The following is a 25,319-nucleotide window of genomic DNA, read 5'->3' as shown; positions in this document are numbered from 1 at the left end:
CCTTTCAATCCTGCGAAACTTCATAAATACAAAAGAAAGGTTAATTAGGGAAAAGAACTTGAGAAACCTGGAGTTAGTAAATTTGGGTGGATGTGAAATACTTTTTAAAGTGATTTGAAATCTACAACAGTTAATTCCGAAAAAGCTGTAAAGATCAAAGTTTATTAGAAAAAACTTATAAAATAAGAGCTAATAATTGTGCTGAATGAGCGGTGTCTACAGAATATTGTGTATCTTAGGAGTATTGTTATAAAAGTATTCTTTAAAAATTAGGAATATTAATTGTAGTGGACGAGAAAAACTTTTAAAACGTCTTGAAAGCCGCAATAATCTCTGGTTAGCTGCCTATTTAAATCCAGTATTCTTAATATTATTAAATTCAGTTCAATTGTTTGACTGCGGAATATGACACTAACCCCAGTGAACAGTTAAAATGTTTTTTACCTGCAGGGGAAGGGGGCGGTGCCGTACGGCAAGATGGCGGCGCCCCTCGCCGGCTGCGGGCGTGACGCCGTACGGTGACGTAGTACGGCGAGCGGCAGGTGCGGGTGTTCGGTTGGCGGCGGCGGCGGCGGCGGCGGGAGGCAGCGGGGCCGCTCTGGTATTAACCCGAGAGAGAGAGAGAGAAAAGCCGCGGCCTCGGCGCTGTATATGGCGGAATGACAGAGCCGGGGGCTCAGAGGGAGAGTCCCGCCGGGACCGGAGAACCGGGGGCCGCTGTCACCGCTCAGCGTGAGGGGACGGGGACGGGGACGGGACCGGGATTCGGAGGCGGGCAGAAGGAGGCCCGGGCGGCCCGGGAGGAGGAAGAGGAGCTGGACCCGCGCATCCAGGTGAAGGGAGGGAGACGGGCAATATCTGTATGTAATGATGCAGCAAGTCGTTATCAGGGGCTGAGACCGCCCCATCTATAGACACACATGTTGTGTGTATGTCCATATGATATATATGTACACTAGCTGACCTCCCGTGCCGTTGCTCATGGGTACTCTGGGGTGTGGAGCCTTGGTTGCCATGTTCAGCTGCTGAGATGGACCTGTGTTTAACCCCCAACCCTGTCCCTTTAAGGCCGAATATGTGAGATTGGTGTCAACAGGCACATCCTGAGGCTCATGGCTGGGTGAAGTTTATCTCTAGATTGGCAGCTGCTTGTAAATCCTTGGCTCCTGTCTTTGGGAGAGAGGCCAGGTTGTCAAGGTCATAATTACCAGCAAGGAAACGATTAGTTTTTTTTATTAATGTAGATGTGATGATAGATACAAGATTTTTTAAAAATATGCATTTGTATTAGTGGATCTCCCCCCTACTGATACTGTTTGTGGTAACTTCACGATGTGCTGGTTTTTCATAACAACAGAAGCGTTGTACTATAAAGTGGTCTATACCTGCAATGTTTAAAAAGTCTGATTACTATAAGTAAACAAAGACTGAGGTCAACCTGCAATTAACTGAGGGGAATTTGTAGATTGGAGGTTGCTTGTAAATTTTTGGCTCCAGGCCAGAAAAACTTTTTTTTAATATATATATACTTTTAGTACTTTGAAGTGTGACCTCTGATGTATGACAGATTCTCAGATATATGCTTGTGTGTGAGACAGAGCGCGTGGTAATTGTCAAAAGAGTCAGAGGTGAGATGAGGAGAATGTTTTTTATGCAGTGAGTTATGATCTGGAATGCACTACCTGAAAGGGCAGTGGAAGCAGATTCAGTAAGTAACTTGGATAAATACTTGAAGGGGAGAAAATTGCAGGGCTATGCGGAGAGAGCAGGGGAGTGGGACCAAATGGATAGCTCTTTCAAAAAGCTGGAACAGGCACGATGGGCCGAATTGCCTCCTGTGCTGTATCATTCGATGTGAACATTGTTTACAGGCAATCTGAGACCTGGAGCTCAGTTTCTGATTTTCCTCTTGTAACGTAAACACAATTGTAATACAACAAATGTACTCAAGAATTATATCACACAACTGACTCAAGGTAAAAATATTACACCTCACTGATGCTGAAAAAGAAAGAAGGACTTGCATTTATATAGCGCCTTTCACCATCACCAGGCGTCTCAGTGATTTACAGCCAATGAAGTAATTTTGAAGTGTAGTCACTGTTATAATGTAGGAAATGCAGGAGCCAGTTTGCGCACAACAAGTCCTCACAAACAGCAATGTGATAAATAACCAGATATTGGTTTTAGTGATGTTGATTGAGGGATTGGCCAGAACACCATGGAGAACTCCCCTGCTCTTCTTCGAAATAGTGGCACAGGATCTTTTACGTCCACTTGACGGGGGCCTCGGTTTAACGTCTCATCCGAAAGACGGCACCTCTGACAGTACAGCACTCCCTCAGCACTGGCACTGGGCGTGTCAGCCTAGATTTTGTGCTCAAGTCTTTGGAGGGGGACTTGAACCCACAACCTTCTGACTCAGAGACGAGCGTACTACCTACTGACTCACAGTTAGCACCAAGATGTAGGGACTCACGGATGTCTTTGATACTAATTCCATCACTTTGTAACGCATGTCTAAAGTGCCGATAACTTCGCTCCTCTTCTGCAGAGCCTCTTATTCCCAGTTAATTACATTGAGAACGTTTAATAATGAAGAGTGATGAATGTGCAGCAGATCTCCCTTGTTGCAAAAACCCAACTGGTTCACTAATGTCCTTCCGGGAAGGGAAGCTGACACCCCAACCTGGTCCGGCCTAGACATGAGCTTTGTCCAGGCTGTGTAGTTGACTCTTAATGCCCTCTGAAACGGCCTGGCAAGCCACTGAGTTGTACAGACAATTGCGACGTAGAAGATACCAAGGATGGGCAATAAATGTGACCTGAGCAGCGTTGCCCAAGTTCCAACAACAAATCTTTTTTAAAAAGTAGAATTCCAACAAAGCATCTCTCACGCTTAAGTTTGCCATGGCAACGGCAAGTGTCCAGCACTCAAAGCCCAAGGGAAATTTCCAACTCAAATCATAGAGTCCAGACAGCAAGGCAGGCCTTCTTGCATTAATCTTTTGTCTGTTGATGTAGAAGGAAAGAAAAAGACTTGCATTTACATACTGCCTTTCACAACCTCGGGACGTCCCAAAGCGCAATTACTTTTGAAGTGTAGTCACTGTGTGTGACACTTTTTCGGGTGTGATGTGATGGACACGTGCTCGATCGAAGCTTTTAATGATGTGGGTAATGGAACAAATAATATCAGAGGCAACAACTTGCACTTAATTACATCGAGTTACTTTGAAACTATAGCGCAGAAACAGGCCATTCGGCCCAACTGGTCTATGCCGGCGTTTATGCTCCACACGAGCCTCCTCCCACCCTACTTCATCTAACCCTATCAGCATATCCTTCTCTTCTTTTCTCCTTCATGTAGTTATCTAGCTACCCCTATTCGCCTCAACCTCTCCTTGTGGTAGCGCATTCCACATTCTAACCACTCTTTGGGTAAAGAAGTTTCTCCTGAATTCCCTATTGGATTTATTAGCGATTTATTTTATATTTATGACCTCGAGCTTTGGACTCCCCCCACAAGTGGAATTAGGCTTTTTAACAAAGCAAAACATCCCAGGTGCTTCACACAAAAGAGGGAAACAGATTCTGAGACACATAGAGAGAGAGAGAAGCAGAATAAATAATATATTATGTATCTATATATATATAGCAGAGCATATAGCAGAGCCCATATCAAATCTATAGGTGCATCTAAAATCTGTCCTTGACACAAAATAAAAGCACATGTCACGCTGTTGTTATTGGCTCAAATAAGGAATTGATTTTCTCAAATGTAGCCTGCTCCTTTTAATTCAGTTCCTGAATTCAAATTACCTGATAGTGCAATTTTTCAGCGCCAAATTCCCACGGCTGTTATTTCCACTCCTCGCTCACGTTAGTAATAATTCAGCAGACTGTATAAATTAAGAAAGATCTCACAGAAAAAATACAACTAATTCAAATGTCACAATTTGAACCAAACCCGATACTCAATTTATTTATTCAACTGGTTTCGTTCAGCCTTTTATCCTGCATTTCTGACCCAGCTGACTATGTAGCCAGGTAAAAATAAAAATGTATTTAGAAACAAAAGAACTAAGCTTATCCATTAAATTAATCATTTAATGTGTAGGAATCCCTGCAGAAGTTTGGTTTTCTGTCTCCATATTTTTAATAATAAACACAACCCAGTATAGAAACAATCGAAACCACCACATATAAATGTGTTGAATGCACTCGTTGTGTCAAAATGGATCCTTAACTTATTTCATCATAGTACAGGAAGGAAAAGAAAGAGACACCATAAACAAAGTGCATGATTAAAAACAGACTGATTTGAATTTCCGCTACAAGCTAACATTAGCAATGTTGTCTCCTTTAATAAGATCAGATTAATATACCAAAAACTGCACTCACACTCTCTCTCCCTCTCTCTTTTTCTACCCCCCCCTCTTCTCTATCTCTTTTCTTCTCTCTCTCTCTCTCTCTTTTTTCTTCTCTCTCTCTCTCTTTTTTCTTCTCTCTCTCTCTCTTTTCTTCTCTCTCTCTCTTTTCTTCTCTCTCTCTCTCTCTCTCTCTCTTTTTCTTCTCTCTCTCTCTCTCTTTCTTCTCTCTCTCTCTCTCTCTTCTCTCTCTCTCTCTCTTTCTTCTCTCTCTCTCTTTCTTTCTCTCTCTCTCTCTTTCTTTCTCTCTCTCTCTCTTTCTTCTCTCTCTCTCTTTCTTCTCTCTCTCTCTCTTTCTTCTCTCTCTCTCTCTTTCTTCTCTCTCTCTCTCTTTCTTCTCTCTCTCTCTTTCTTCTCTCTCTCTCTCTCTCTCTCTCTTCTCTCCTCTTTCTTCTCTCCTCTTTCTTCTCTCTCTTTCTTCTCTCTCCTCTTTCTTCTCTCTCTCCTCTTCTTCTCTCTCTCCTCTTTCTTCTTCTCTCTCTCTCTCCTTTTTTCTTCTCTCTCTCTTTTTTCTTCTCTCTCTCTCTTCTTCTCTCTCTCTCTCTCTCTCTTTCTTCTCTCTCTCTCTCTCTTTCTTCTCTCTCTCTCTCTTTCTTTCTCTCTCTCTCTCTTTCTTCTCTCTCTCTCTTTCTTCTCTCTCTCTTTCTTCTCTCCTCTTTCTTCTCTCCTCTTTCTTCTCTCCTCTTTCTTCTCTCTCTCCTCTTTCTTCTCTCTCTCCTCTTTCTTCTCTCTCTCCTCTTTCTTCTTCTCTCTCTCTCTCTCTCCTCTTTCTTCTTCTCTCTCTCTCTCCTCTTTCTTCTTCTCTCTCTCTCCTCTTTCTTCTCTCTCTCTCTCCTCTTTCTTCTCTCTCTCTCTCCTCTTCTCTCTCTCTCTCCTCTTTCTTCTCTCTCTCCTCCTCTCTCTCTCCTCCTCTCTCTCTCCTCTTCTTCTCTCTCTCCTCTTCTTCTCTCTCTCCTCTTCTTCTCTCTCTCCTCTTCTTCTCTCTCTCCTCTTCTTCTCTCTCTCCTCTTCTTCTCTCTCTCCTCTTCTTCTCTCTCTCCTCTTCTTCTCTCTCTCCTCTTCTTCTCTCTCTCCTCTTCTTCTCTCTCTCCTCTTCTTCTCTCTCTCTCCTCTTCTTCTCTCTCTCTCCTCTTCTCTCTCTCTCTTTCTTCTCTCTCTCTCTCTCCTCTCTCTCTCTCTCTTTCTTCTCTCTCTCTCTCTCTCTCTCCTCTTTCTTCTCTCTCTCTCTTTCTTCTCTCTCTCTCTTTCTTCTCTCTCTCTCTTTCTTCTCTCTCTCTCTTTCTTCTCTCTCTCCTCTTTCTTCTCTCCCTCTTTCTTCTCTCCCTCTTTCTTCTCTCCCTCTTTCTTCTCTCCCTCTTTCTTCTCTCTCTCTTTCTTCTCTCTCTCCTCTTTCTTCTCTCTCTCCTCTTCTCTCTCTCCTCTTTCTTCTCTCTCTCCTCTTTCTTCTCTCTCTCCTCTTTCTTCTCTCTCTCCTCTTTCTTCTCTCTCTCCTCTTTCTTCTCTCTCTCCTCTTTCTTCTCCTCTCTCTCTCTCCTCTTTCTTCTCCTCTCTCTCTCTCCTCTTTCTTCTCCTCTCTCTCTCTCCTCTTTCTTCTCCTCTCTCTCTCTCCTCTTTCTTCTTCTCTCTCTCTCCTCTTTCTTCTTCTCTCTCTCTCTCCTCTTTCTTCTTCTCTCTCTCTCCTTTCTTCTCTCTCTCTCTCCTTTCTTCTCTCCTCTTCTTCTCTCTCTCTCCTCTTCTTCTCTCTCTCTCCTCTTCTTCTCTCTCTCTCCTCTTCTTCTCTCTCTCTCCTCTTTCTTCTCTCTCTCTCTCCTCTTTCTTCTCTCTCTCTCTCCTCTTTCTTCTTTCTTCTCTCTCTCTCTCCTCTTTCTTCTTTCTTCTTCCTTCTTCTCTCTCTCCCTCTCTCTCCTTTCTTCTTCTCTCTCTCTCTCCTTTCTTCTCTCTCTCTCTCTCTCCCCCTTTCCTCTCTTTCTCTCCGGCCGAGGGCTTGAGTTCTGCTCCAATCCTAAGAGTTGGACCTTTCACCCGGGATTTGGGTACTGTGGATTTTCAGTTTGTGTGGAGGAACCCTGAGTCTGTGAGTGAGCGATGCATTGTGGAAACGGCTGTTTTAGTCCCGTTGCTATGGAAGTCCGATTCTCGGTGTGCGCTAAAAGTTTTGTCACATGATAGCCCGACGTTGTGGGCCCTCTGAGCTGAACAATTACAGCTTTAAAAAGGGAAAGCAGGTCACTTAATGCCAGCTGCTTCTGACCTGGGTCAATTATGTCGTTCTTGTGGCTCTGTGCATCCTATATGAGCGAGGGTATGCTAGTGTAGTGGTTATGTTACTGGACTAGTAATCTAGAGGGCATTAGTTCAAATCCCATTTCTTCAAAAAGAAAACCTGGAAATAAAAAGCCGGTATCAGTAAAAGTGACTTTGAAGCTGTCGAATTGTCGTAAAAACCCAACTGGTTTTTAAGACAACCCAACTTTGTTCCTTTTAGGGGAGGAAACCTGTCGTCCTGGCCCAGCCTGGCCTCTAAGTGACTCCAGCCCCACACCAACGTGGTTGACTCGTAACTGCCCTCTGAGTTGGTCGAGCAAACCACTCAGTTGTATCAAACCACTATCTGTCGCGGTTCGAGAAGGCTCATCACCACCTTCTGAGGACAACTAGGGAATGGGCAATAAATGCCGGCCTCACCGGCGATGCCCACACCCCGAGAACGAATATAACAAAAAATATATGATTGGCTTTTTTTTCCCTCTTTGTTAATACCTCTAAGTGTGACACAGAAAAGAACTTTGTATATGGACAGATGCGATGGGCTAACGTGGGCTGGAGGTACCTTTTTATACAATGGTAAATCGAATGGCATTGTTTTGTGATGATAGGGGTATGTATTATTCTGTTGCTAAGGCGGTGCTGTGCTCAAGCTGGCGTGTCCTTTTTAAGGTCAGAGAGTTTGCATCTGTAACAAAGTGTGACATTTGTGTACTCTGACAGTCTGTTTTTAATTTGTACCAGCAGTACATCCACGGTGATGGGGAATTGGAGAATACGCTGCTTTATAACAGTAAGGGTGTTATTGACAAAACGTGACAGGGAGGGTGTTACAGGAAGTCAGTGTGACGTAGAATCGTAGAAATTTACGGCACGGAAGGAGGCTCTTCGGCCCATCATGTCTGTGCTGGCCGAAAATAAGATAACGACCACATCGTCTTTTTTTTTAGTGATGTTGGTTGAGGGATAAATATTGGCCCAGGACACCAGGGAGAACTCCCCTGCTGTTCTTCGAAATAGTGGTGTGGGATCTTTTACGTCCACCTGAGAGGGCAATCGGGGCCTTGGTTTAACATCTCACCTCCGACAGTGCAGCACTCCCTCAGTACTGCACTGAGACTGTCAGCCTGGAATTTGTACTCAAGTCTCTGGAGTGGAACTCAAACCCATGCCCTTCTGACTCAGAGGTGAGAGCACGACTCACTGAGTCACGACTGACACTCATCCATCACACTTAACAGGAAGTGCGCTCTATATGCAAAACCTGTAACATGCTATTAATAACATACACACCAATAATACCAGAGGCATGTTCAATATTATACAGAAGGTGGGTGCTCCAATCCTAAGAGTTGGACCTTTCACCCGGGATTTGGGTACTGTGGATACAATCTAGTGCAGGAAGGTTTGTAGAATAATATAGTCCAGTACAAAGCAGCATTTATAATATACAGAACAATAAATATACAGAATAATATACATAATACATGGTGCGTACAATCATTTACAGAATAATTATAATGTGATGCAGAACGACATGTTCAGTAATATAAACCAGGTATAAGACAGTGTGTAGAATAATTTTAACCAGGTATAGAAAAGTGTGTACAATAATATACAGAACATATGTAAACTAATATAGCCCAGATCAGGACGGTATGTACAGTAACATGTAGAATAATAATAACCTGGTTATAGGACGATGTGTGCAGGACAGCATACACAATAATACAGAACATCTTTTGGCAATCCCTAGATAATCGAGTAAGATTGTTTCCCAACATAAAAAGGAAAAAAAAAGAGATTGGCGTTTTAAGTTTGTCCATGTTCTTGGTGACCATTTAGATGGCTTTGTAAACCAGCCCCAGAGAGACCGATTTAACCACAAAACTGACATGTGAAAGACACTCTAGTTGATGGTGTAATCGTAGCAGATCAATATTCCTTCCTCTCTTTACGTTTTTCTTCTTCTTTGGCAATCCTTTAGCTTGTTCAAACTTGTTGCCTCCCTGCCAGTATATGGATCGTCATAGTTTGCAATCTTTGGTTTCCTCCCAGGTACTGACGTCAATACCGCATTTCTTCAGGGTGGATTTCAAACTATCTTTAAACTTCCTTTTCTGTCTGCCAGCACTTCTTTGGCCAGAGCTCAGTTCTGAATAAAGTAAATGTTTTGGGATGTTGTATGTTGAATACTATCATCCAGAACAAGACAGTACAGTAATATGTAGAATACTGTAACCCAGGACAAGACAGTACAGTAATATGTAGCATACCGTAACCCAGAACAAGACAGTACAGTAATATGTGGAATACTGTAACCCAGGACAAGACAGTCCAGTAACATGTAGCATACCGTAACCCAGGACAAGACAGTACAGTAATATGTAGCATACCGTAACCCAGGACAAGACAGTACAGTAATATGTAGCATACCGTAACCCAGGACAAGACAGTACAGTAATATGTAGCATACCGTAACCCAGGACAAGACAGTCCAGTAACATGTAGCATACCGTAACCCAGGACAAGACAGTACAGTAATATGTAGCATACCGTAACCCAGGACAAGACAGTACAGTAATATGTAGCATACCGTAACCCAGGACAGGACAGTCCAGTAATATGTGGAATACCATAACCCGGAACAAGACAGTACAGTAATATGTCGAATACTATAACCCGGAACAAGACAGTACAGTAATATGTCGAATACTATAACCCGGAACAAGACATTACAGTAATATGTGGAATACCATAACCCGGAGCAAGACAGTACAGTAATATGTGGAATACCATAACCCGGAACAAGACAGTACAGTAATATGTCGAATACTATAACCCGGAGCAAGACAGTACAGTAATATGTCGAATACCATAACCCGGAACAGCACAGTACAGTAATATGTGGAATACCATAACCCGGAACAAGACAGTACAGTAATATGTCGAATACTATAACCCGGAGCAAGACAGTACAGTAATATGTCGAATACTATAACCCGGAACAGTACAGTAATATGTGGAATACCGTAACCCAGGACAAGACAGTACAGTAATATGTAGAATACGTAGGACATTTAAGTTTAGTGAGTATTGCTGACTCTCCAGCGATGGCTGGGGGCCGTTTGCTGGCTCTGGGTTCACTGATTGACAGCAGGTGTGACATTTCTGGCCTACTTGATCTCCTTGATGATGGAAGGAAGTGCCTGTCCTTTTATTAAAAAAAAATGATTTCACTGAAGTTATTGCACACATGCAGCAGTGGGAGAGGTGGGGATGTCGCCAGGGAGAAGCAGCATTCCCCACACTATTTATAAATCATTGTGTCCCATTCTGGGCACCACACTTTATAGCGGTAAAGGGGGTGAGATCCTGATTCTGTCCTGTACACAGGGCAGTGTTATCGGGGATGTAAGGGGTGAGATCCCCCCGATTCTGAACTGTACACAGGGCAGTGTTATCGGGGATGTAAGGGGTGAGATCCCCCCGATTCTGAACTGTACACAGGGCAGTGTTATCGGGGATGTAAGGGGTGAGATCCTGATTCTGTACTGTACACGGGGCACTGTTATCGGGGATGTAAGGAGTGAGGTCCCCCTGATTCTGAACTGTACACAGGGCAGTGTTATCGGGGATGTAAGGGGTGAGATCCCCTTGATTCTGAACTGTACACAGGGCAGTGTTATTGGGGATATAAGGGGTGAGACCCTGATTCTGAACTGTACACAGGGCAGTGTTATCGGGGATATAAGGGGTGAGACCCTGATTCTGTACTGTACACAGGGCAGTGTTATTGGGGATATAAGGGGTGAGGTCCCCCTGATTCTGAACTGTACACGGGGCAGTGTTATCGGGGATATAAGGGGTGAGGCCCCCCTGATTCTGAACTGTACACGGGGCAGTGTTATCGGGGATGTAAGGGGTGAGATCCCCTTGATTCTGTACTGTACACAGGGCAGTGTTATCGGGGATGTAAGGGGTGAGATCCCCCTGATTCTGAACTGTACACGGGGCAGTGTTATTGGGGGTATAAGGGGTGAGACCCTGATTCTGAACTGTACACGGGGCAGTGTTATCGGGGATATAAGGGATGAGGTCCCCCTGATTCTGAACTGTACACAGTGCAGTGTTATTGGGGGTATAAGGGGTGAGATCCCCCTGATTCTGAACTGTACACGGGGCAGTGTTATCGGGGATGTAAGGGGTGAGATCCCCCTGATTCTGTACTGTACACAAGGCAGTGTTATCGGGGATGTAAGGGGTGAGATCCCCCTGATTCTGTACTGTACACAAGGCAGTGTTATCGGGGATGTAAGGGGTGAGATCCCCCTGATTCTGTACTGTACACAAGGCAGTGTTATCGGGGATGTAAGGGGTGAGATCCCCCTGATTCTGTACTGTACACAGGGCAGTGTTATCGGGGATGTAAGGGGTGAGATCCCCCTGATTCTGTACTGTACACAGGGCAGTGTTATCGGGGATGTAAGGGGTGAGATCCCCCTGATTCTGTACTGTACACGGGGCAGTGTTATCGGGGATGTAAGGGGTGAGATCCCCCTGATTCTGAACTGTACACGGGGCAGTGTTATCGGGGATGTAAGGGGTGAGATCCCCCTGATTCTGAACTGTACACAGGGCAGTGTTATTGGGGGTATACGGGGCGATACTGTCTCTCGGTAAGATGATAGGTTACAATTAGCAGTGTTGCGGAGTTTGTTAGTTGTACTGTTCTCAGTGCAGATTAGATTGCCCACTGAACGTGTCATTTATGGTAAGGCTCAGAGAACTGTCCAGTCACAAAGAATTACCCATCATCTGCAGCTAGATCATTCTGTACAAGAGATAGGTGCCAGGAGTAGGAGAGGAAATAAATACTTTATCGTCTAGAACGGTTGACGGCCAGAACTGAGTATGGAGCAGGGGGGTTACTTGGGAGGGGTTGCTGAGTGACAGTGTGAGGGAGCCCGATTAACGTCAGCGAGGATACAGTCAGTGACACAGGGTGTTGGGGGGAGGAGTTACTGAAAATAAGTGCTGGGTGAGAGGGTTAATCTCCTCCGCTCAAGACCGACCTAATGTGCCACTGACTGAGCAGAGGGTGGATGAGAGGGATAAACGATTGTACCCCTTTGGCTGTTATGCACATATTGCGAGCAGTCGAATAAATAAGTCATTGCACTAATTGGATTGTATCGGCAGCCAAAGCAAACTCTAAAGCTATAAATAATGGAAAGTGAAGGGCTGCAGACTCATTAGGCTGAGCAGAGGTGGATCCCGAGGGCGAATGAGACATTCTAAGTGTGTCCTGGGAGCTGTCGACTTGTTGGATGTGACAGCTCTGGTGAGGGCTGGAGGGCATCGGTCCATTGGAGCAGCGGCAAGACCGTGAATGAGCAAAGTCCGGGGGGGGGGGGGGGTTAGGGCAAGGGGGGTGCGTGCGTAGCAGTACCGCGGGTAACGCAGTGTTCACCTACCACTGAATAACCAGGACCCGCTCTGCCATGTGACTTAAATTTGGATACTTCAGCATTTGCACTGGGCCCGTGCATCAGAGGTTTCGTCTTTTAAAAGAATCGTAAAGATTTATTCTGCGCCTTTCCCGACCTCCGGGCGTCCCAAAGTACTTCACAGTCAATGAAGTACTTTTGAAAATGTCGTCTCTGTTGTACTGTAGGAAAGGCAACATAGCAGTGTGATAAATGACCAGGTAATTCTTTTTTTTAGTGATGTTGGCTGAGGGATAAATATTGGCCAGGACCCCGGGGAGAACTCCCCTGCTCTTCTTTGAAATGAAACCTACCTCTCTGACCAAGCTTTTGGTCACCTGTCGTAATATCTCCTTATGTGGCTCGGTGTCAAATTTTGTCTGATAATCGCTGCTGTGAAGCTCCTCGGGACCTTTCGCAATGTTTAAGGGCGCTATATAAATGCAAGTTGTTGTTGTAGTGCTTTCACGTCCACCTGAGAGGGCCGATGGGACCTCGGTTTAACGCCTCATCCGACAGTGCGGCACCTCCGACAGTGCAGCACTCCCTCAGCACTGCACTGGGAGCGTCAGCCTGGAGTCGCTGGAGCGGGGCTTGAACCCACAACCTTCTGACACAGAAGTGAGAGTGCTACCCACTGAGCCACAGCTGACACAAGGCTCTAGATAGAGTCCAATCTCCTGGATGGATGCAGCTGCAACAACAGTCTGGAAGTTTGATGCAAACACAGCGGTTTGCTTGATCAGCGCCCCTGTCGCTGGACTCGATATCCACTCCCTTCATCACTGGCGAACTGTAGCTACAGTACGCGCAACCTACAGGATGCCCTGCAGCAGTTTACCAACCGTACTTTGGCATCTCCCATCCCCACAACCTATAGCACCAAGTAGGTCAAGAACAATTGGAACAGCATCACTGACTGGGACATAAATCTCCGTACCTTCATCAGCTCTGGGTGGGGGTCGCCGACCCTTCCAGGATTGCCTTGGAGTCTCCAGGAATTGAAGATAAATCTCCTGGACAAACAGGAGCAGGAGTAGGCCGCACGGCCCCCCGAGCCTGTTCCGCCATTCAGTAAGATCATGGCTGATCTTCGACCTCAACTCCGCTTTCTCGCCCGATCCCCATATCCCTTGATTCCCCTAGAAATCTAACAAACTCAGCCTTGAATATACTCAACGACTGCGCACCCACTGCCGTCTGGGGTAGACACTGCTGCGAGCAACACTCGGGAAAAATCACAAGGGGGCAATGTGTGTTCTTCTCAGTTTCTTTGAACGCTTTTGTTTATTGGATATAAAGATATGTTCGATTGGGATCGGCTGGAGGCGGGAGGTCATGTGGTGATACCTCCAGGAATAAGTCCAACCAGAATTGGCAACCCTCGCTCTGGGTCAAAATCCCAGAACAACACTGTGGAGCACCATCGCCACAAGGACTGCAGTAGTTCGAGGAGAAGGCCCACCACCATTTTCTCAGGGGGAACCAGTAAAGGGCAATCAAATGCGGCCATCACCCACATCCTGAAAACAAACGGAAAAATATTTAATGGTTTGCTGTTTGGCACAGTACACGTTAGAGGCAGCCCGAAAACGACAACGCTCACGATGCCTCTCTCCACGTGCACAGAATTTTCCCGCAGGAGCTGGAAATGCACAGCACTTGAGGCCCGGGCGAAATTTCCAACTCAAGCCCCAGGCTCCAAAGAGACAGGAAGGCCTACCTGGAAGAAACGTCTTGCAGGCATTTCTAGCATTTAAACAAACAATTCGATGGATAAGCTTGAGTGATATTTTTCAGGATTGTGTATTTTTTTTTTAACGTTTACTGTGTTATAAATGCTGCAGACGCTAATCTGAGTCAAAAGGAAAATGGAGTTGAAAAGAAGGTGAGGAAATCGCGCGAGCGGTTTGGATGGTTTGGTACTCGCTTGTTTTTGAACGATGGCTTTGAAGAAAAATGGAAGGATTTGTGTAGTTTTCTGCTGGTTGCTCATTCCTCATTGAATCTTTTTCTGCTTTGTGGTTCTTTCCCAATTAGCCAGTCTGATGATTGAGTGCAACTGAACCAACAAATTCTTTTTTTGAACCAGTCATAACTTTTTCCCCCAACAATGGTCATGTGACACTAAGAACAGTCTCAAGTGCGACGCTACAGACAAGCACTGGACCCAAGCCCTACAGAAGCTTAAGAGTGAGGGGTTCTGTGGCTAAATGGGGTACAGTGTCAGAGTGGGGTGTATACAGAGGGGGTCAAGGCTGGGGGTGAATGTAAAGGGGGTACAACAGAGGGGGTCAAAGCTGGGGGTGAATGGGGTGCAATAGAGCGGGCCAAGGCTGGGGGTGTATGTAAAGGGTGTGCAGTAAAGGGGTCAAGGCTGGGTGAGTGTATATAGAAGATGTCAAAATTGTCTGTGTGTAGAAGGGGCACACAAATTACAGTAGAGGGTGTCAGTGCTGGGGGTGTATTTGTAGAGGGGGTATCAGTGCTGGGGGTGTATATGTAGAGGGGGTATCAGTGCTGGGGGTGTATATGTAGAGGGGGTATCAGTGCTGGGGGTGTATATGTAGAGGGGGTATCAGTGCTGGGGGTGAATATGTAGAGGGGGTATCAGTGCTGGGGGTGTATATGTAGAGGGGGTATCAGTGCTGGGGGTGTATATGTAGAGGGGGTATCAGTGCTGGGGGTGTATATGTAGAGGGGGTATCAGTGCTGGGGGTGAATATGTAGAGGGGGTATCAGTGCTGGGGGTGTATATGTAGAGGGGGTATCAGTGCTGGGGGTGTATATGTAGAGGGGGTATCAGTGCTGGGGGTGTATATGTAGAGGGGGTATCAGTGCTGGGGGTGTATATGTAGATGGGGTATCAGTGCTGGGGGTGTGATGAGCAGTGAACACAGGCTTTGCTGACCAGATTTGCCTCCTTCCCTTCAGGAGGAGCTGGAACACCTGAACCAGGCCAGCGAGGAGATCAATAAACTGGAACTACAGCTGGATGTGAGTATGTCGCACAGCCCCCGCAGAGACAGACAGACAGAGCAGGGGTGCCCTGCCAGATCAGTTAGTTTAACCAGTGTGGGTACCGAGGCCTACTGACCCTAAAGGTCCCGGCTTACGTCCCTGGTCTGTGCTGAATTAGCTGGTCGTATAAGCACTTCAAATTGTCCTCAGTGTTCTCTCAGACCTGGGACAGTGTAGAGGGAGCTTTACTCTGTATCGAACCCGTGCTGTACCTGCCCTGGGAGTGTTTGATGGGACAGTGTAGAGGGAGCTTTACTCTGTATCTAACCCGTGCTGTACCTGTCCTGGGAGTGTTTGATGGGACAGTGTAGAGGGAGCTTTAATCTGTATCTAACCCATGCTGTACCTGCCCTGGGAGTGTTTGATGGGACAGTGTAGAGGGAGCTTTAATCTGTATCTAACCCATGCTGTACCTGCCCTGGGCGTGTTTGATGGGACAGTGTAGAGGGAGCTTTACTCTGTATCTAACCCGTGCTGTACCTGCCCTGGGAGTGTTTGATGGGACAGTGTAGAGGGAGCTTTAATCTGTATCTAACCCATGCTGTACCTGCCCTGGGAGTGTTTGATGGGACAGTGTAGAGGGAGCTTTACTCTGTATCGAACCCATGCTGTACCTGCCCTGGGAGTGTTTGATGGGACAGTGTAGAGGGAGCTTTACTCTGTATCTAACCCGTGCTGTATCTGTCCTGGGAGTGTTTGATGGGACAGTGTAGAGGGAGCTTTACACTGTATCTAACCCGTGCTGTACCTGCCCTGGGAGTGTTTGATGGGACAGTGTCGAGGGAGCTTTAAGCTATTTGGTGCTTCATATGTGTGGGGTGGCACCAACTCTGCCTCTGGATATTTTATGTTGGAACCTTGTGCTGTTTTGAACTATTTATCTGGATCTCCCACAGGAGGCGAGGAACACCTACCGGAAAATCCTGTCTGAGTCTGCCCGGAAATTGAATGCTCAGAGCTCCCAGCTCGGCAACTGCATTGAAAAGGCACGGCCATATTATGAGGCCCGGCGCCAGGCAAAAGAGGTAAGTCTCCTCACCCCAGGGGAGGGGAGCCTCCTCACCCCAGGGGAGGTGTGTGTTAACAGAGATTGATCCACTCGAACTTTTCACAGTCAGAGTTAATAGGAATGAGAAAATCCCACAATGGGAGTGATAGAATGGGAGTGGATCAATGAAAAGAAAGATCCTTAGGGATTCAATACAATAGCAGTGAATGGGAAGGGGTTTGGTCCATTGGGATTCTGGACAATGGGAGTGAATGGGAAGGGGTTTGATCCACTGGGATTGTTTACAATGGGAGTGAACAGGGAGGGGTTTGATCCATTGGGATTGTTTACAGTGGGAGTGAACAGGGAGGGGTTTGATTCATTGGGATTCTGTACAGAGGGAGTGAATGGGAAGGGATTTGATCCACTGGGATTGTTTACAATTGGAGTGAACGGGAAGGGATTTGATCCATTGGGATTCTTTGTGAAGCAATTGTGCTGTTTCTTCCTCTTTTTGCTGATTTAATTTAAACACGTGGTCTGTTTTGAGGGTCATGGCTCTCCACAATTGGTTAACCCCCTCGAAACCCTCCTCTTCAGTGCCTTCCAGCAACTGCCCAATCTTCACGCCCAACTCTAACTCAGTGCCCACCCGCTGCCGCTATCACCTTGGGACGTTTCGTCGGGGAGAGGGTGCTGTTGGTCAGGCTCCACTTAACAGCGTAAAGATGTCCCTGAGCTCTGGTGACACGTTTCACAACCTAGAAACTCGGGTCAGCGATACAAGTGGCCGCACACTTGATGCGTTCACATCATGTCCCTCTGCCCACGGTTTTAGTGGGGGTGTTCATTAATTTAAAATAAACAAGTGAACAAAAGGGCAGTGTCTATGAGCACATTAAGTGTTCGCCCACTGATAATAATTTTAGGTTTATCTGTTTGAAGAGTTGTACAGAATGGAGGAGGTGCTTTCTGTGAGATTCTCTGCCTGTTACTGTCTGGATGGTACAGTTTGTTACTGTCTGTGGGGTGCGCTGCGTGGTACTAACATAGGAACAGGAGGAGGCCATTCAGCCCCTCGAGCCTGTTCCACCATTCAATGAGATCATGGCTGACCTGTAACCTAACTCCATATCGTTAGCCCCATATCCAAACTTCTACCACCCTTTGCGTGTAGAAGTGTTTCCTAACTTCACGCCTGAAAGTCCTGGCTCTAATTTTCAGGCTGTGTCCCCTAGTCCTGGACTCCCCAACCAGCAGGAATAGTTTCTCTCTATCCGCCCTACCAGTTCCCCTTAATATCTTATAAACTTCGATCAAATCACCCCATAATCTTGTAAATTCCAGGGAATACAACCCTAGTTTGTGTAACCCGGGCGGCGCTCTGCCTGGTAATTTCGCACTGTGTCACTTACCTTCGTTCATACCATCTCGCGTACAACAGCATGTCTATTCACAGCCCTTAAATTCTGCTATTTGTTTCCCGGGACACACAGATCCCCGGCTGTATAGAGTTCCACCCATCAGAAAGTGGGTACTCTATCTGACATTCCCCCCTCTAGAGCAGGGATGCCCCATTTTTACTCGCCCATCCCCCTCCCTCTAGAGCGAGACTCCTTATTGACTGATCTGCACGGGTGGCTCCGACATGAATCAGCCTTAATGGCTGTTAAATGAGAGCTGGAGGCAGCTGCGGTTCATCTCTGCGTATTTCTTCAGCACACAAATGACACCGGCTGTAAAATATTGTCTTGCCCGCTGTTCCTCCAGTCTTAACTTCTTTGTGACAGAATACGACAGGGATTTTGAAAGCCATTTTTGTGGCGTTCCCACTTTTAGAATCTATTTGTTGCTCAGTTGCTCCCGGATTGCGCGAGCGAGGCTGTGCAGAGTCAGCTGGTCCCAGCCGGGGGCGATGATTAATAAAGCAGTTACAACCGGGCTCGGTATCCCCAGGTTAGGGAGGGGCAAAATCAACCTTGGGTTTCCAGCTCCTATCCAAGGAGTCCTGCTGGAAAATGCCTGGATGCTGGGTGAAGACAGGTCAGGCTCAGCTCTAATGCAATCGCCCTCTCCGGCCAAATGTCCTATTGGCACTCTGTCCAAGTTCACACCTGAAGTGTGAACATTTGGCAAAGTGTCAGAGTGTGTCCAACACCCACAGAGATACCCCAGAGCGAGTCAGCACCTTCAGGGGAGGGACTGGACCCCGGGGAGAGTCAGCACCTTCAGGGGAGGGACTGGACCCCGGGGAGAGTCAGCAACCTCAGAAGGAGGTACGGTGAGAATTATTAAAATGTTTATTATTATTTTCCCGCATCACTCCAGGACTAAGAACCTATTGGGGAGGAGATACACACAGGGTTAAGCACCATTTGTGGTTATGTGCGCACTTACTGGAGCAACTCTGTATGTGTGTCAGTGCGTCCGTCCACGTGTGTGTCTGCATGCGTCCGCCTGTATGTCTGCGGGTCCATCCTGGGTCCGTGTTTGTCTGCGTGTCCATGTGTCTGTGCAGGTCCGTCTGTCTGTGTAGGTGGATTTGCACGATGGGCTGAATGGCCTCTTTCTGTGCTGTACGATTCTCTTATAATGGCTGTTGTTCTTCCCTTTGTCGAAGGCCCAGCAGGAGACTCAGAAAGCTGCCCTCCGTTACGAGCGAGCGGTCAGCATGCACAACGCTGCCCGTGAGATGGTGTACGTAGCCGAGCAAGGGCTGATGGCAGACAGAAACCGCCTGGACCCCACCTGGCAGGAGATGCTGAATCACGCCACCTCAAAGGTAACCTCTCCTGGAAAAAAACCCGCACTTTCCCGCATTTATGTCTGTGTGTGTCCAGGGCCAGAAAAGCCCATCGTTCCCAAACGAGCAGGGCCCCCAATCCTGTTACACGGGGTGTACGCTGGGTGCCCCTCACTGTTGTATGGAGTGTACACTGGGTGCCCCTCACTGTTGTATGGAGTGTACACTGGGTGCCCCTCACTGTTGTATGGAGTGTACACTGGGTGCCCCTCACTGTTGTATGGAGTGTACACTGGGTGCCCCTCACTGTTGTATGGAGTGTACACTGGGTGCCCCTCACTGTTGTATGGAGTGTACACTGGGTGCCCCTCACTGTTGTATGGAGTGTACACTGGGTGCCCCTCACTGTTGTATGGAGTGTACACTGGGTGCCCCTCACTGTTGTATGGAGTGTACACTGGGTGCCCCTCACTGTTGTATGGAGTGTACACTGGGTGCCCCTCACTGTTGTATGGAGTGTACACTGGGTGCCCCTCACTGTTGTATGGAGTGTACACTGGGTGCCCCTCACTGTTGTATGGAGTGTACACTGGGTGCCCCTCACTGTTGTATGGAGTGTACACTGGGTGCCCCTCACTGTTGTATGGAGTGTACACTGGGTGCCCCTCACTGTTGTATGGAGTGTACACTGGGTGCCCCTCACTGTTGTATGGAGTGTACACTGGGTGCCTCTCACTGTTGTCTGGAGTGTACACTGGGTGCCCCTCACTGTTGTATGGAGTGTACACTGGGTGCCCCTCACTGTTGTATGGAGTGTACACTGGGTGCCCCTCACTGTTGTATGGAGTGTACACTGGGTGCCCCTCACTGTTGTATGGAGTGTACACTGGGTGCCCCTCACTGTTGTATGGAGTGTACACTGGGTGCCCCTCACTGTTGTATGGAGTGTACACCGGGTGCCCCTCACTGTTGTATGGAGTGTACACCGGGTGCCCCTCACTGTTGTATGGAGTGTACACCGGGTGCCCCTCACTGTTGTATGGAGTGTACACCGGGTGCCCCTCACTGTTGTATGGAGTGTACACCGGGTGCCCCTCACTGTTGTATGGAGTGTACACCGGGTGCCCCTCACTGTTGTATGGAGTGTACACCGGGTGCCCCTCACTGTTGTATGGAGTGTACACCGGGTGCCCCTCACTGTTGAATGGAGTGTACACTGGGTGCCCCTCAGTGCTGTACGGAGTGCGCACCGGGCGCCCCTCAGTGCTGTACGGGGCGCGCACCGGGCGCCCCTCGGTGCTGTACGGGGCGCGCACCGGGCGCCCCTCGGTGCTGTACGGGGCGCGCACCGGGCGCCCCTCGGTGTTATCCTGTTTCACAGTCCCGTGTTTGTAGCTCAGGGGGAACGAGAGTGGATAGTTGACGAGATGAGGGAGGTTTATCGTTGTGACGAAGTGGTTGTAGGGTGGAGTTGGGAGAGGGATCACCTAAGCTCTCGTATGTTGACGATAGCTGTCTCGTTGCTGCGTCCCCTCAGGTTAATGAGGCAGAGGAGGAGCGTCTGCGCAGTGAACGGGAGCATCAGCGAGTCACACAGCTGTGTCAGCAGGCTGAGGGCCGTGTCCAGGAACTCCAGAAATCCCTCAAAAGGGTCATCATCAAATCCAAGCCCTACTTCGAACTCAAGGCCCAGTTCAACCAGATTCTGGAGGTAGGGTGTGAACTTTCAGTGTCTCTCCCCACTCCCTCTCCTCTCCGGGTCGACTATACGGAGACGGGGTTAGGAGGATCGATTATATGGTGAGACGGGGTTAGTATACGGTGAGACGGGGTTAGGAGGGGCCGATTATACGGTGAGACGGGGTTAGGAGGGGCCGATTATACGGTGAGACGGGGTTAGGTGGGGCCGATTATACGGTGAGACGGGGTTAGGTGGGATCGGTTATACGGTGAGACGGAGTTAGGTGGGATCGGTTATACGGTGAGACGGGGTTAGGAGGATCGATTATACGGTGAGACGGGGTTAGACAGGGTCTGTATACGGTGAGACGGGGTGTAGGTGGGGTTAATTATACGGTGAGACGGGGTTAGACGGGGTCAGTATACGGTGAAACGGGGTCAGTATACGGTGAGACGGGGTTAGACGGGGTCAGTATACGGTGAGACGGGGTGTAGGTGGGATCGATTATACGGTGAGACGGGGTCAGTATACGGTGAGACGGGGTGTAGGTGGGGTTAATTATACGGTGAGACGGAGTTAGGTGGGATCGGTTATACGGTGAGACGGGGTTAGGAGGATCGATTATACGGTGAGACGGGGTTAGACAGGGTCTGTATACGGTGAGACGGGGTGTAGGTGGGGTTAATTATACGGTGAGACGGGGTTAGACGGGGTCAGTATACGGTGAAACGGGGTCAGTATACGGTGAGACGGGGTTAGACGGGGTCAGTATACGGTGAGACGGGGTGTAGGTGGGATCGATTATACGGTGAGACGGGGTCAGTATACGGTGAGACGGGGTGTAGGTGGGGTTAATTATACGGTGAGACGGGGTTAGACGGGGTCAGTATACGGTGAGACGGAGTTAGGTGGGATCGGTTATACGGTGAGACGGGGTGTAGGTGGGGTTAATTATACGGTGAGACGGGGTTAGACGGGGTCAGTATACGGTGAGACGGGGTGTAGGTGGGGCCGATTATACGGTGAGACGGGGTTAGACGGGGTCAGTATATAGTGGGACGGGGTGTAGGTGGGGTTAATTATACGGTGAGACGGGGTTAGACAGGGTCAGTATATAGTGGGACGGGGTGTAGGTGGGGTTAATTATACGGTGAGACGGGGTTAGACGGGGTCAGTATATGGTGGGACGGGGTGTAGGTGGGGTTAATTATACGGTTAGACGGGGTCAGTATATGGTGAGACGGGGTGTAGGTGGGGTTGATATTTCAAACCCCTCACCACAGTCTGCCCGCTTCGCCCTCGCCAGTTCCCATTTCATGGTCCTGAAAACTCCAGTCGGAGCATTTTGAAGACCCAGAGGAAACGAGCCCAACTGTCCCGGCTCTTCCCTCTTAACTTTCAAGTCCTGCTGAGCCAGTATCTGCTTCGTTCCTTTCTCTTTGCTTCACCTCCACTTGGTGCGGGAGGAGGGGGGAGGGGGAGAGAGACCCACGATCGGTGCCCCCTCCCCCCCCCCGCTGCCGTGCTCGGCTCCGCCCGTCTCACTCTTGCCCCCTCCCCCCTGGTCCTACCCGCAGGAGCACAAGGCCAAAGTGACGGCCCTGGAGAAGCAGGTGTCCCAGTCGAAGACCAAGTACTCGGTCGCCCTGCGGAACCTGGAGCAGATCAGTGAGCAGATCCACGCCCGAAGGCTCCAGCGCCTGGTGTGTCGGCGGGCCTCTCCGGTGGGGGCCGAGACCTGCCCAGCCTACCCAGCGGAGGAGGAGGAGCAGCAGCAGGAGGAGGAGGAGGAAGAGGGTGGAGGGGGAATGCCAGACAAGGCCACGGCCCACACCCCTCTGGGAGCGGAGGGGCCTCCCTCCGACACGCTGTCCGTGCTCAGCTTCCAGACCATCGCCTCGGACCTGCAGAAGTTCGACTCAGTGGAGCACCTGGAGGAGCTGTCCGACGCGGTGAGCCTGGACAGCGACGACATGAACCAGGACGGCGACCGGCCCAGGCGGCCGTCCTTCCTTTTCAAGCATCACCGCAGCGTCAGCTTGTAGGGCTGCGGGCAGCTGACTGGAGGCGAGCTGGCCGGGGCTACGACACGCCCCGCACTGTCGATCACGTAGCCCGTGGCAGGGAGGGACCGGCCGCCTGTCTTCATATTACAGCCACGGCCCTTTGACGCACAAAGTGGAATGTTACTCCCCAGGGATGTGCTTTGTTGTTTAGGGCCGTGGGGTCGGGGAGGGGGGAGGGAGGGGGAGGGGGGTTCAGTTTACACACACCGACGGGTTGTAGAAATGGATAGGTTATATTTTCCTCCCCACCCTCGCCCCACCTAAATAAGCAGGGACTCTATACAGTTACACAGTGAGTGATCCTTACCCTGCTGAATAATTCACTGTGTATACTGTATGTAAATTCTAAACTTGCAGTCACCTGTGGGGATCCCACATCATCTCTCACTCAGAGAGGCTTCCAACCGGGAAACCAAATCGTTCAGTCAGTGGTTTGCCGCAGTAGTGGAACTGAACAGCTAGAGGGGGACCAGGTGGTACAGTGGGTCAGACACTGTCCTTTCCCCCTCTGGGACTGGGTCGTACAGTGGGTCAGACACTGTCCTTTCCCCCTCTGGGACTGGGTGGTGCAGTGGGTCAGACACTGTCCTTTCCCCCTCTGGGACTGGGTGGTACAGTGGGTCAGACACTGTCCTTTCTCCCTCTGGGACTGGGTGGTACAGTGGGTCAGACATTGTCCTTTCCCCCTCTGGGACTGGGTGGTGCAGTGGGTCAGACACTGTCCTTTGCCCCTCTGGGACTGGGTCGTACAGTGGGTCAGACACTGTCCTTTCCCCCTCTGGGACTGGGTGTACAGTGGGTCAGACACTGTCCTTTCCCCCCCTTTGGGACTGGGTGGTACAGTGGGTCAGACACTGTCCTTTCCCCCCCTTTGGGACTGGGTGGTACAGTGGGTCAGACACTGTCCTTTCCCCCCTTTGGGACTGGGTGTACAGTGGGTCAGACACTGTCACTGTGAGTCTTCAGATCAGTGCTGTAGAGCTATCGCTGAGCTTTCAGAACAGGGCAGAAAGCTCTTAGAGTCTGAGTGGCCCGTCGTGTTGGTATATCACTGGTACACGTCCTGACTGTAGTGATACTAATCCAATCTTCTCTCCTATGTACTAGTAACTGGAATTAAAATGGCAGCTGGCAGCTCCCACCACCCGCTCCCCCCCAACCCCCCATCATCCCTTGTGGCCAAGTGATGAAGGTACTCCCTCATTTAGCACTAAATGGACAAACCAGGAAAACCGTACGCTCTATCCTTGGCCTGTGCCATTAGTTGCTCTCAGGTTGGGGATGAAGGGGGTGCCCAACAACTTGCTTCAGAGTCCCTGGATTCAGGAGGGGAGTAAATCAGACAGGGTTTCCCCGACTCCGTGTCTCCGCCCGGGTAAATCAGACAGGGTTTCCCCGACTCTGTGTCTCCGCCCGGGTAAATCAGACAGGGTTTCCCCGACTCTGTATCTCCGCCCGGGTAAATCAGACAGGGTTTCCCCGACTCTGTGTCTCCGCCCGGGTAAATCAGACAGGGTTTCCCCGACTCTGTGTCTCCGCCCGGGTAAATCAGACAGGGTTTCCCCGACTCTGTGTCTCCACCTAATGACCCCTGACTTGCGCGGTTCAGGGTGGCACTACGTCAGACGAGGATGAGATCAAGCTGTGTTGTGCTGTGCTGACCCCCTCCTGCCGACCTGTGACTCTGACCCCCACCTCCCCCCAGTCGGCACCCTCAGGGGGAAGAACACTTGAAAGAGAAGAGTTTTATTTGAGTTGAAATGTTCAGGCCGGCCTGCTTTCTTCCGCTGCCCGTTTCCAGTGGGTGAGATGGTGGCTGTCTTATGCCACCCTAGCTTGGCACCGCCTGTACGATGGACCTGGCACTCTGTGCAGATGGTCCAATGACTGCGTCGGTGCAAGTGTACCTCAATCGTATTTATTACAAACTTGTTTTTATATCTGTACACGTCTGTGTCTGTGTCTGCGTGTGCGGGCGTGTGTGTGTGTGTGCGTGTGTGTGTGCGTGTGTGTGTGCGTGTGTGTGTGTGTGCGTGTGCGTGTGTGATGTTACGGACTTCAAAATAAAATTGGGAGGATTCGCCTGTCTTGGTGTTAATTCATTGACTGTAAAATTCATTCCAAATTAATGAAGAGCAGGTTTCTCAGCAAAAAACGTTCCACTCCTTGTGTTCCCCTCGCCTCCCTTTTCCCCCCTCCCCCGCCTCCCTTTTTCCCCCCCCAAACACATCTGGCTGGGCCTACAACTCCAGGGGTAATAGTCACCTAATGGCACCTCATCCCAATACCCACTCTCACCTAACTGGCCGGGCAGAAATCCCATGGGATCGGATGGAATGCTGGTTTTACCCCCCCACCCCCGGCCTGATATTACACTCCGTTCACTTCAGTAGAGAGTAAAATCGGGCGTGGTGTAATACCGGCATTGCACCCGAGCCCATCAGTTTCCTGATGGACAGGTTAGGTTAAAATTGCCCCCTTGACCTCTGAACCTAGCAGCGGTCAGCGGAAGATTCTATCATGAGGAGCGTCACAGCTGGATTCCGTTCCAGATGCTGTTCCTTTACCTCAGGGACCTGGGATGAAATCTAGCCGAGCCCCCAGTGGGTGGGTTCAGTGTGAGATTACCCCCTATC

At 49.1% G+C, this 25,319-nt stretch overlaps 1 protein-coding gene across 1 annotated transcript; it reads left to right on the top strand.

Moving 5' to 3' along the window:
- The first annotated feature begins 507 nt into the window (after positions 1 to 507).
- Positions 508 to 24,621, top strand: sh3bp5lb (SH3-binding domain protein 5-like, b). Its single transcript, XM_067974008.1, has 6 exons — positions 508 to 833; positions 15,119 to 15,181; positions 16,102 to 16,230; positions 18,814 to 18,975; positions 20,474 to 20,647; positions 22,195 to 24,621. The coding sequence occupies exons 1-6, from the start codon at positions 660 to 662 to the stop codon at positions 22,660 to 22,662; spliced, it is 1,170 nt and encodes a 389-aa protein (XP_067830109.1). The 5' UTR covers positions 508 to 659; the 3' UTR covers positions 22,663 to 24,621.
- Positions 24,622 to 25,319: the final 698 nt, after the last annotated feature.

Source organism: Heptranchias perlo, chromosome 39 (assembly GCF_035084215.1).
Source record: "Heptranchias perlo isolate sHepPer1 chromosome 39, sHepPer1.hap1, whole genome shotgun sequence".
NCBI lineage: Eukaryota > Metazoa > Chordata > Chondrichthyes > Hexanchiformes > Hexanchidae > Heptranchias > Heptranchias perlo.
This window is presented reverse-complemented; position numbering and strand designations above follow the sequence as displayed.